Source organism: Tinamus guttatus, unplaced genomic scaffold (genome assembly GCF_059628265.1).
Source record: "Tinamus guttatus ecotype Peru unplaced genomic scaffold, ASM5962826v1 Tinamus_guttatus_pri_ptg000155l, whole genome shotgun sequence".
Lineage (NCBI taxonomy): Eukaryota > Metazoa > Chordata > Aves > Tinamiformes > Tinamidae > Tinamus > Tinamus guttatus.
The window spans coordinates 1,578,569-1,589,791 of record NW_028288689.1 but is presented as its reverse complement, the minus strand read 5'-3'; the positions used below and the strand labels follow the sequence as shown (position 1 = coordinate 1,589,791).

The 11,223-nt window shown below is 43.5% G+C and overlaps 1 protein-coding gene across 1 annotated transcript; it reads right to left on the bottom strand.

The window, feature by feature from the left end:
• Nucleotides 1-309: 309 nt before the first annotated feature.
• Nucleotides 310-3,330, bottom strand: LOC104573201 (sulfate transporter). Its single transcript, XM_010220385.2, has 2 exons — nt 2,647-3,330; nt 310-1,905 (listed from the first exon to the last, which is right to left on the bottom strand). Exons 1-2 carry the CDS (start codon nt 3,328-3,330, stop codon nt 310-312), a joined length of 2,280 nt encoding a protein of 759 aa, XP_010218687.2.
• Nucleotides 3,331-11,223: the final 7,893 nt, after the last annotated feature.

The window sequence follows — 11,223 nt, the reverse complement described above, 5'->3', positions numbered from 1 at the left end:
CAGTTTTTCACTTTGTGACTCTCCATAAAGTAATGGTGAACCTTGACTAGCACATTTATGCCAGTTAGCCTCTGCACAAGAAGAGTTAAAAACCATCTGAGTTTTTTATCTGACTAATCTTGAAATGTCTCTCAGTTTATTTACTTGTTAGCAATCTTTTCTGAAGTCCACACCTTCTCCAAACCTTTTACCCAGTGCCTCCTTCTAGGAGTCCACAGAAGGCTTTTGTGCATGTTCTGAATATCCTAAGGCTGCTCTGAAGTAAATACTAAGCCCATCCCCAAGGGAAACCATTCTTCGCACATGGGACTACAAAGATTCCTGGAAGTTCAGGTCTTCTGGATCCAGAGGAGCATCCTTTTTCTCCTCGCTCTCCTGCTGCACATGGTACCACTTTTCAGCAAACTTCACTGCATCGTGGACACTGTGGAAGGCCAACTGGTTACCACAGTCTGTCTTACCTGCCCAGCCTCCCTCCTGGAGCAGGTGGCGGATGGAAGGGTTGCAATTGGCCAAGAGTACCTGTACACCAATATCCTTATAGTCACGATAAATCTCATTTAGCGCAGAGAAACCCACTGTATCTATGAACTGCATAGCCCGACAGTCAATGATTAAGGTGTGTATATCTATGGAAGGAAGACAGACATCTGCCGGAGTTTTCTCAGACCTTTTCTTGTCAGCTTTCAGACAGTCAGACCTGGGGCAGAAAATGCTCTTGTTCTTCCCTGTGTCAGCATTTGCCCGTGTTTCTGCCTTTTGATGCTTAGCAGACAGTAGAGTAGGGTTTACCCCAGTTTTCTGATAGAGAATAGTCTTGAAATAGTCCTTGTTAGCATAATAAAGGGACGACTCAAAGCGAAAGATCTTGATATTGGCAATACTGATGAGTTGTTTGTAGGTGGATTGGTCCTCATAGATTTCTGAGTTGCTGACCCTGCCCAGGAGCGTGGCCCTGGGTCTCTGAGTGCGGAAGATGATGCAGAGCAGAGCAAAGCAGACACCCACAAGGAGCCCAATCTCTGTAGTGATCAGCGTGGAGGCTAGCATGGTCATCCACCACACCAGTGAGTCCACTTTGCTCAGTTGCCACATTCGGCGGGTGTCACAGAACTTCCTCAGGCCACCCCGCAAGTTGACAATTGTGACAACCCCCAGGATGGCTGTTTGCAGTGAGTAAAAGAGTGGAGCAATCCACAGCAGCACTAGCAGTAGCACTAAGGAGGTGACTAGGCCAGAGATCTGTGTCTGGGTCCCTGTGGATTCCTTCAGCAGAGTCTTAGTCAGGGCTGCAGAGCTGGCAAAGCAGTAGAAGAAAGAAGGGATCAAATTGCACATGCCAATGGCGACCATCTCTTGATTGGCACGGACAGGGTAGCCATGCTTTTTGCCAAAGATTTCTGCCAAGGAGACAGTCATGGCAAAGCCAATAATAGCAATGGGCAAAGCATCAACTGCTAGGCTGGAAAATAGGTTTGTATCTGGTAGGGTGGGTTTCCTGAAGCCAGTAGGGATGTCCCCACAAACAGCAGAATTGTATCGTTTTTCGAAGTTGAAGTAGTATGATAGCACTGTATCTACAATGACCACCAGCAGCTCTACAGGGAATGGTGCCTTCATCTTGTCTTTATACCTGTCATTGATCTCTTTAACAGGCACAATGATGACGAGAGCAACCAGACTGGTCACCAGATCACAGATGTTGGTGTTATGGATGTATCTGAAAAGGTCAATCCATGTCAAGATGAAGGACCCCACTCCTTCGTGACGAGGGATTTTCAGTCCCAGAAGATACTTCATCTGGGAGGTGATAATGGTGAGACTGGAGCCAGTCACAAAGCCACTGAGGAGAGGTTCTGAGAGGTAGACAGACACAAAACCCAGCTGTAAAACCCCCAGCAGGATCTGAAAAGAAACGCAGTAATACTTTTAACATCCCCTGAAAGAGGTAACCAGCAATTTATGTCAGTTGCTTCTACTTTTAACTCATCTGACTACTCTGTCTGCTGAGCATTCTGTGGAAGAGGTCTTTTTCTTAAGTAGTTAGTCTGGGTTACGGAAAACGTAAGAGACTTTTCTGTATGTAGAAATTACATACAAAGAAGACTTGAAGGTTCCTGTCACTGGCTTCTTAAAAGAAACAAGGCTGCAGTTAACCCTGAGAGTCCAAGGGCAGCTAAATCAAAGCAGTTTATGAGTTTCACTTGTGGGCAAAACAGTGTGATATAGTGAATTTTTGTTATCCTAGTGAAAGGAGCTGAAATTGCCTACTAATAGCTAGGCGCAGACAGTGGAGACGTTTCCAGTGAGCGTGGCTCTAGAGGAGTCCTTGCTGATGGCATAGTCCTCAGAGGACTTGCTGTAACCGGAGAGCAGCCCTACACTACACCAGCCCAAGTCCAGGACTGCAATGGTGGGAAAGTGGTTCACAGTTCCCTTCCCTCCATTACCAAGCTGGATCCTAAGTGTGTTTCAGACACAACTAAGGATCTGGCTTGTTGTCTGGGAAAAGCAAAACCCCAAAGCCAGGTGTGTTTGGGGTTTTCTAAATCACAGCAGTTCAAGGATGTCAGGGTCTAGTAATTTCAAGTCTGAACTGAGCCAAATGGAACAGAGAGGAAACAGCATGATATTGAATGTTTGTACCTGGTAAAGACCAACCAGAAAGCTTAAGGAAAGGGCCACTCTAATGGCATAGCAACTTCTGTCACAGGCATCTGTCCCATTAGTGGAGGAGGTGGAATTCCCCGTCAGCGATGAGCCAGTGTCGTCATCACTGTACCCTGCTAGCTGAAGGTGCCGGTTCACAGACTGCCCAATCATCAGGCACAGGACACCAAAGGAGCCGACGAAGTTATGGCGTGACGTGGCCATAGCAAAGTAGATGATATTGCAGAAGAAGTTGGTGTAGATTCCATAGATGGGATCCTGGTTCGCTAAGAGGGCATATGAGATGGACTGAGGAATGGCAACTATCCCCACCAGCAGCCCAGATATGACATCCCCAAGCAACTGTGTCTTGACGTTGTAACGTGGAAGCCAATCCAACACTGGAAACAGGTGACAGAAGAAGGCAATGATAGTCTGATGACTGCATAGGCAGACCTCTCTGGCTTTCTTTAGGATAAGATCCTGGGTGCTGAGGTTCACAGGCTCATATTCCTCTAACTTGGTGGGTATAAAATGGACAGGAGACTCTTCGGGTGTGAGAGAGCTCTGTGCGTCTTTGCTCTCTCCTGACTTCTGACTTGACGTGTCCTCCATTGCAGCGGGAGATCTAAGTAAGACAGGAGAGCAGGCATGCCCATGAAGTGTTGCATTCAAGTACATAATGCGCTTTGCTTAGCTCCGAGCCATGCAGATTGCATAGACAAAAAGAGGAAGGCAAATATCCTCAGACAACTCAAGCCTTCCTGCTGTGCCAACTGATCTGTTTGTTATCATTATACACCTGATTAGCCACTGTCCTGAATGACTGTGGTTTATACTGCATTCGCACTGCCACAGGTGCCAGCACTGGGGATAGACATACAGAGAATACCATGCCCCAAGTAGGACAGCAGACCCTTCTGAGAACAGAAAATATTACTTCACTAAAACTAAAACTTCTTGAGAAACCCTGCATATCTTGGTGACACTTGTGCTTAGATAGGAGCTATTTTAGGAATGATGAAATATTCCATGCAGTGTTCTAGGGATGTAGAACGTAGGTAAAGGAAGCCACTTGCAAATTAATTTTTCCTTTAAAGTTTTGAAATGTGTATTAAAAGCAGCAGGCTGTAAAGAAAGGTTTTCAGCTGAGCTTAACCACTTCCCTTCTGTTCCCTTCATCCCACCATTAAATTGAAAAAGGAAAATCAAGATGTTTTTTGTTTTGCTTCAAAACCAATTTAATTTTGAAATCACATAGTTTTCCTGCAGAAAAAGGGAATTCCTGTTTCCACGTTCTTTGATACTTTGTGTTTCTATGTTGGCATATCACTGCTAAATCAGAACTGGATTCTGCTGGTATCACTTCTTAATAATAGTATTGACAAATGACCTTTGCGATGTTGACATCTTTGTGGTATTAATTATTTGTGCTGTAACTACTAGCTTTTTTACAGGACTGAGCTATCTTGATTGAATAATGAATTTTTGTGGTAAGGACAGAAATGCAGAGTGTGTGACAATGTTATGAATCATGACATACTAGTGAAATGATAGAGGTCTAGGAACAATTTCAAGAAAATGAAGTATTTTCTGAATGTTGCCAGGTAACCCTCTGCCCTTTCAATGACTCCGTCTTATTGACCAGAGATGATCAGAATCATTCACTAAACATAAAATGATATTGCCTTTGGAGACTCCTTAGAAAGCTCATCAAATCATATTTCCATGCTTTCTCAAAGACCATCCCATTCTGGACCTGCCCTAAACAACTGAGGCTGAAAACAATCCCCTGCAGTTACCAACTGTGACTTGATGTGTCTGGCTCCTGGGAAATTATCAGGAAAGCCACCCACTTTCCTGGAGTAGCATGAAGTAGGCAAGAAAAAAAGAATTATGTTGCCGTCTTGCTTCAAACAGCTTCAAGGCTGATATTTGTAGAATGAATGCATTTTTTTTCAATCTGATTAAATAACGTATATACTTCCCAAGCTACTCCAAATTTTCCAGTCTAAATGAAATTGCAACAAAACATAGCTTTCTGTCAAAACCAAACACTATACAAAGAGACGCATTCGATGTCTCCTGAGGAAGACCTAGCCTGCTGCAGTTTGGAAAGGGAGCCAGGATAATGTGAAATCCCTTTCCCTCATCTCACATTGCTGGTCCCAACCCAGAGCTCTTACCTCTGGCTGCAGAGGAGGGTACACTGTGCACCTTCTGAGTCCCGCAGAAACAATTTGGATCTTCTCACCTGCTGACAAACCTGTCTCCTCAATGTACATCGAGAAGAGAAAGCATGAGGTGAACGGTTGCAAACCTGCTTCCTTTGCAATCCTCTGGATCATATGTTGCTTCTCTCTGGAGAGAACTGAATTATCCAGCCAAACAATTGGCCCTTTTATCTCATTCCAGCTGATGGAGACAGTGCAAACAGCCAAACGTGGCTGTATTTTGAAAACAAACATCGTTCTGAGAAGGTATTTTTGATGAAAACTTGTTCTGTCCATTAAGAATGACCGAAGGAGTTCAGATAAGTGCTCCTGTCAGATAACAGTATTGCTGGTAGCTGGAGATGTGTTTGCTAAACAAGGGGAACAAGGCTCAAAAATCTTCCTGCGTGCGATAAGTGCAGCACTCCGCCCTGAACTGAGCACCCTCGGCCAAGTCCTACTGCACTTTTCCGCTCACAGATTTCGATCTACCCTGGACAAGACTTTGTCTAAATTGTTCCCAAAGTGCTTTTCTTTCCTGGTAACTTTCCTATCGATCTGTTCCTACCAGACACCTCTGCACTATCCAAACTACTGACTTTGCTGCATACAACATAGCTGCACAGAGACACAATGTGGGGTGATGACATTTTCACAAGTCTTTCATTCAGATGCTGAATCTAAAGAGGAGGGGGGAGATATGCCTTTTAAATTGCATTTATCTCATCAGTAGAAGAACATCGCAGTAATTAGAAGTAAATGAATGAGAAACATCAGTGCTCTCTGGCAGCAGGAAAAAATGAGAATATGTCATAGGGAAGACAGGTGCTCAGTGTATTTAGCAGTTTATAGTAGACTCTTGCTCTGCCGTTTCTCTACAGCGCATATCTTCTCAGGATTGCCTGCTGATAGTTCCTCTTTCCATATCCTTCTTTCATTAGTAGACTGGCTCTTTCCTTAGTCTTTTGATTCCTAATGTCCTTTTCATATGCTTTCTATATCTTACTAGTCATACCTCATTTTGTATCTTGGCCTGTCTGATGTTGTCTCTATTTGCAAATTCTCTTTTCCATCTTCTTCCTTAGTCAGTGAACAAAACTTCCACTTTCTCCTTGAAAATTGAGTCATTGAGTAACTGGTGGTTGAGTGAGGCTAGACTTTTAAGTCTATTTGCTTTCTGGGATGAAAAATATCTCAGCACAATTTATTCTTTGAATTTCAATCTTATTTAGGAAGTAGTCATTTCCAATTCTGTGTCTCCAATTTCACCAGCCAGTGTGTTCAGCCTTATTATCCATCATGAAAATGAGACTTGTGCTCTTTCCATTTGAGACAGTATCTAGACTACCCTCAATTTTTACTTTGCTTTCCCTGTTTGATGGTTCTTCTCCTTCCAAGTTCCATTTTCATTTATCTAGTTGATTTTTTTGTTTGTTTGTTATGATTTATTCTATCACTTGGCATAGTTGGTAAGTCTTCATTTCATCTCTCACAGGCATAACTTTCTTTGTTGATCATTTTTTTCCCATTGCTTGTAGTCTTTTTGTTTCCTATCATCCTTTGTTAAAGGGAATATCCTTCTGAGTAAGCCTAAAGTCTTCATTACATGATCTATTCCTTTTCTTGGGAGCAAATTCCCAGTTATTTTTGTATCCTCAAGTTTAAAATACGACAACTTTCCAAACTTGCCCTGCAATTAAGTCTTGGGTGCTTTGATCCTGCTGGTTTCTCTGTGTCAATAGGTTCTCAGCACCGACCTCCCTGAAGCTGAAGGCCTTCCTTCCAAAACAACTTTTGCTTGGTCATCTTCACAGTGGACATGGGCTATAGATCATTTTATATTCTCCACTCTGACAGCAAGGACATAACAATATACTTCCTTGCCCTGAATACTGTGCACGTCTCTGAAATCACTTGCCCTGTATGAGATGAGGTAAGAGTGGTATAAACTCAGAACATTTTACATTAGCTCTAGAAAATATACAACAGACAAGTTTTAAAAAAGCAGCCTACAACAGAACTTTACGTGACTTTGAGCTGGCTGTGAGTGCAATGCCTGCCAAACACAAGGTCACTGTATCTAAAAAAGTAAAATTAAATGTTTGTTTTCAAAAGCGTTTTTAAAGGTTGATCTTTATTGCCATCATAAACTCACTTGGCTGTTTAACTCTGTTTTGGGAAAGGTTGGGTGTTGGTGAGCATTAACTTGAACAGTGGCAGTGTAGACAAGACATCCCTGTTTTTAAGAGAAGGAGAAAGCACAAAACCCTGAAATCAGTATGAGGGCAGTGTAACATCAATCTATGCAACAGCCATTGCAACCAGCTGAAAATAGCGCATGAAAATCCAAGTTCTAAGTCTGATGAAAATGCAGTAATAGACTCTTCTGTTCTTACCGTGAGTTGGTGACATGTTATCCTATTCTGCAGTAGAAAAAGTTATAATGGATCTGTCTGGGTCGACGTTTGTTTTTGGTCTTGTCTACCTAGGCCTGTTGTAATGGATGAACACAATGAGTTCATTTCCTTACTGCTGTGTCCATGAGCAGCTTGTGTTCAATGGGACTAGCTGGCATCTTAGTAAATATAGTAGTATTTTTTTGGAGCAGCACTAATTGCACTACACAAGTAGTTTTTGTTTGATTTAAGGCTTATGAATACACTTAGGACTACGTGGCTCCTGGAAGCCTTTCAAGTCACATCCTGCATGCCTTGGCCCTATACATGGACCAGCCAGCCTCGGTACATGAGTGTACCTGCTACTCCAGGTTTATTTAAATAACATGCCATGTCTTTTTAAAGAATGTCAAGAAGGCTATGTAATAGTGCCAGATATCCGTGAGAGCTGCTTTTCCTTCCCCTCTCCCTCAGGATTTCAGACTGTCATTTTGGATGGCTGCTGGTTCAGTTCCACTTGGAAAGGGTCGCCAAGACATCAACATCTGCAAAGCATCATTTTTTCTAGAGAAAAACAAAAGAAGACAATCCCACAGTTGTTTCCACTGCTGAGATGGCAAACTACAGCAAAAATGACAAAAGGGCTAGACAGAGCCTTTCCTAGGCTCCTCTCTCTTGAAAAGTACTTACCCACATTTTTATAAGAGGACACCAGAAAACTGAAAACACTACATTAAGTCATTCCAGATGGTTAAAGCAGCTTTCCCAGCCCCCTGTTATTCTGTAGGGCAGTTCGTGATAACGTGCAGGATGTCACAGCAGAGATGAAAGGCAAGATAAATACTCGCTGGACATAAACACGGCAAGGCCAAAAGCATCACTCTGATTGCACCTGTCAGTGCAGTCACTGTGCTTTAAAGGCTGGGAAGAATCAACAAAACCTGCAAATAAATAACCCTAAAAGCATCTACTCAAACTGCTGCTTATTCCCAACACTGGGCCATGAACACAGATGCATGGGGAATATCATTAGTCTATTTTCAAAGATATAAGATGGAATATGTATTCTTGGAAAGAGAATCAGCATAGAAATAGAAGAGCTGCACAGATGTGGAGTGGCTGCAGAGGTGCAACATGCCACAGCAACCTTCCCGCTGCTGAGGACGTGCCATTTGGACTCCACCCTACAAATGTCCTGCTACCAGCCCCGGCACAGCCCATGCTCAGAAGATGGGAGAAGACAGCCTGAGTACTTCAAAGTACATCAGCCTGAGGATTTTGGGAGCATCTTCTATTTGTAAAGAAGTGACAGTAATTCCTTGCTAACTATTGCAGGGGATTATTTTTTTCATGCTTTTTCCCACATGACAAATGTTCAGTGCTCATGACCCATTTTAAATTATCAGGTGAACAATTTAAAATTCTGTAATGGCTCTGAAAATGGATTAAATTGATTCCACATGAATTACAATGGACTGAAAACGGGGAGATGCAATTGTGTTTTATACTGATTGGCATTCGGCCCGGGCTGCTTTGCATCATTTTAGGCTTCACTTGCTCGCATTGCGTCCGAGCCCTCCACGGTACTGAGACCCTGCTGGCTGGATGCCGCTTCCCCCACATGGGGACGCGTGGGGATGTGTGCGGATGTGTTCGGACATGTGGGGACGCGTGGGGTTGTGCGGGGACGTGTGGGGACATGTGGGGATGTGTGGGGACATGTGGGGACGTGTGGGAACATGTCAGGATGTGTGGGGATGTTTGGGGGACATGTAGGGACACGTTGGGACCCATGCGGACGTGTGGGAACGTATAGAGACGCATGAGGACACACAGGGACTTATGCGGACTTATGGGGACGTGTTGGGATGTGTGGGAAAGCGTGGGGATGTGGGAAGATGTTTGGGGATGTGTGGGGACACATGGGGACATGTCAGGACTCGTGGGGACACATGGGTATGTGTGGGTATGTGTGGGGACGTTTGGGGATGCGTGGGGAAGCATGGGGACATGTAGGGACTCATGGGGATAGAGGGTACCAGTGGGGATGCGTGGGGACGCCTGGGGACTTTTGGGGACGTTGCTGCCTTTTCCAAGATCCACTGACAGAAGTGGCAACAATGAAAATGATGAAAAAGACAGAAGGAAACTCTGCCTGCATGCATTTGCACTTATGCTAAACACAACCTCTGCAGAGTCTGTTTAACAGTAATTGCACAGCACACATAAGCAGAAGGGAAACCTTAAGAAGGATTTTGCTTATCAAATATTCTAAACTTCTTTTTGCACTAAGGACAAATCTGTATTATTAATTTTAAAAAGTCCTTAAAGTCAATTCTCATGGTTAGCTATTGTCAAGAACAGTCATCAAACCATTTATGACTTGTTGGAATTATCTCATATGTTAAAGGAAACTCCCAGATAACTTTGGAAGACTCGCACTTGCCTAGCACTGATCCCAGCAGAGATGATTGATTTGGGAAAAGCTATAGGAGGCAGAAATTACTGGAGATCTTTTCTGAGATCTGGCTCAGAGATCAGACCAGCCCTCCTCCAGTTCTGGTCATGGTCCAGCGCTCAGAGCAGTGACACGTGCTCAGTCAGACAGCAACAAAGCAGTTTTTAAAGCGGTATCATTGGTTAGTAGTAGCTTAATAACTGTTACTGATAATCTTAGATTATATTTCCATACATGACTAACAGGTCTATTCTAGTTTCAGTTCCTTTTCACACAAGGCAACTCGTGACATGAAGGCTTACGCAGAGCTGGTTTCCTCCTCGGCTCTCCTCACACCTCTGTGCTTCCCTATGCAAAACTTGTGTACCAACTTTCTGCTCTTCACACAGACATGAATTCTTCTTTCCAGTTTCAGCCTTCCAGGCCTGCTTTCATGGACAGTCCCAAGACAAGGCACCTCACAGGAGGACACGCAAAACATGCCAGGGCCACTGGTACCACCTTGCCCTCTTGCCCTTCAGGACCTTCCCCTTGCACATGCAGCAACCCCCAGTCTCCTGTCTCCCTCTCCCACCTCACCTACTTCTCTGCTCTTTCAGGAGGTCCCCAGCATCTGTTCAAAATGTTTTCTCCAGAGTAATTGAGGAAAACTATTCTTCCATTTAAAGCTGGGTTGGAGAATTCTATTTATTGATCCAGAGGGCACAAAGTGCTAATTCAACCTCAGAGGGCTGCCTGTTTTCAAGCAAATCAGCATTTACTTTGCACAGAACAAAAACTGAGAGTCATGGCTAATGGAGGAGCTACACAGGAAAGGCTCCAGACCGCAGCAGCTCCTCACTAAAAAAATAAAATCTAACACAAAAATGCAGCATAATACACAAAGGGTAATATTTTCTGCAGTGTCCATGACATCTCTACAAGCAGTGAGAAGAATTTTAAAACTAATTTTTCATCAGAGTAGCTGTTTGTTGCTTTGTTCAGTGGTTTTTTTGTTTGTTTGTTTCTTGTTTGCCTGCTTGTTTTAGAAAGTCTCCTTTCCAGACTCCTACACCGAGGACCTGTCAGAGCATGCGGAGGCTTGAGAAGGCTGTGGAGAGAAACGTCTGTTTTTTTTCCAGAAGGAAAAACACTTAGTCAAAGTTTGCTGAAAGCAAGTTGTGAATATTCTGCACATCAAAGGACTGGTCCGGTAGCATTGGAGGACATCCCATGGGGGGCTGAGCATCAACAGTTACTCCAGATTTAACTGCAGCTGGACAAGACATTGTCTAATTGATCCATTACCATGAACAGATACATCCAACTTCAACAACAACAACAACAAAAAATCAGTGAAATGTATTTTGACATACAAATATTACCAATCTTTCCATAGAGTCATCTTTGCCATGGCAGCTATGAGGTCAGTCCTGCCCTCAGATAGCATGGAGTGTGTTGTAGCTGATGGACAGAATACATAGTGAAAAGAAAAAATATATAAAAAGTGTGTGTTTTCCTTTTTCTG

What these genes read in the sequence shown, in the direction of transcription:
- LOC104573201 (XM_010220385.2), bottom strand. Translation starts at nt 3,330, where the DNA reads ATGTACTTGAATGCAACACTTCATGGGCATGCCTGCTCTCCTGTCTTA. An exon ending in TTCTGGTTGGTCTTTACCAG is followed by an intron (nt 1,906 to 2,646) that starts GTACAAACATTC and finishes GTTTCTTTTCAG; the next exon opens with ATCCTGCTGGGGGTTTTACA.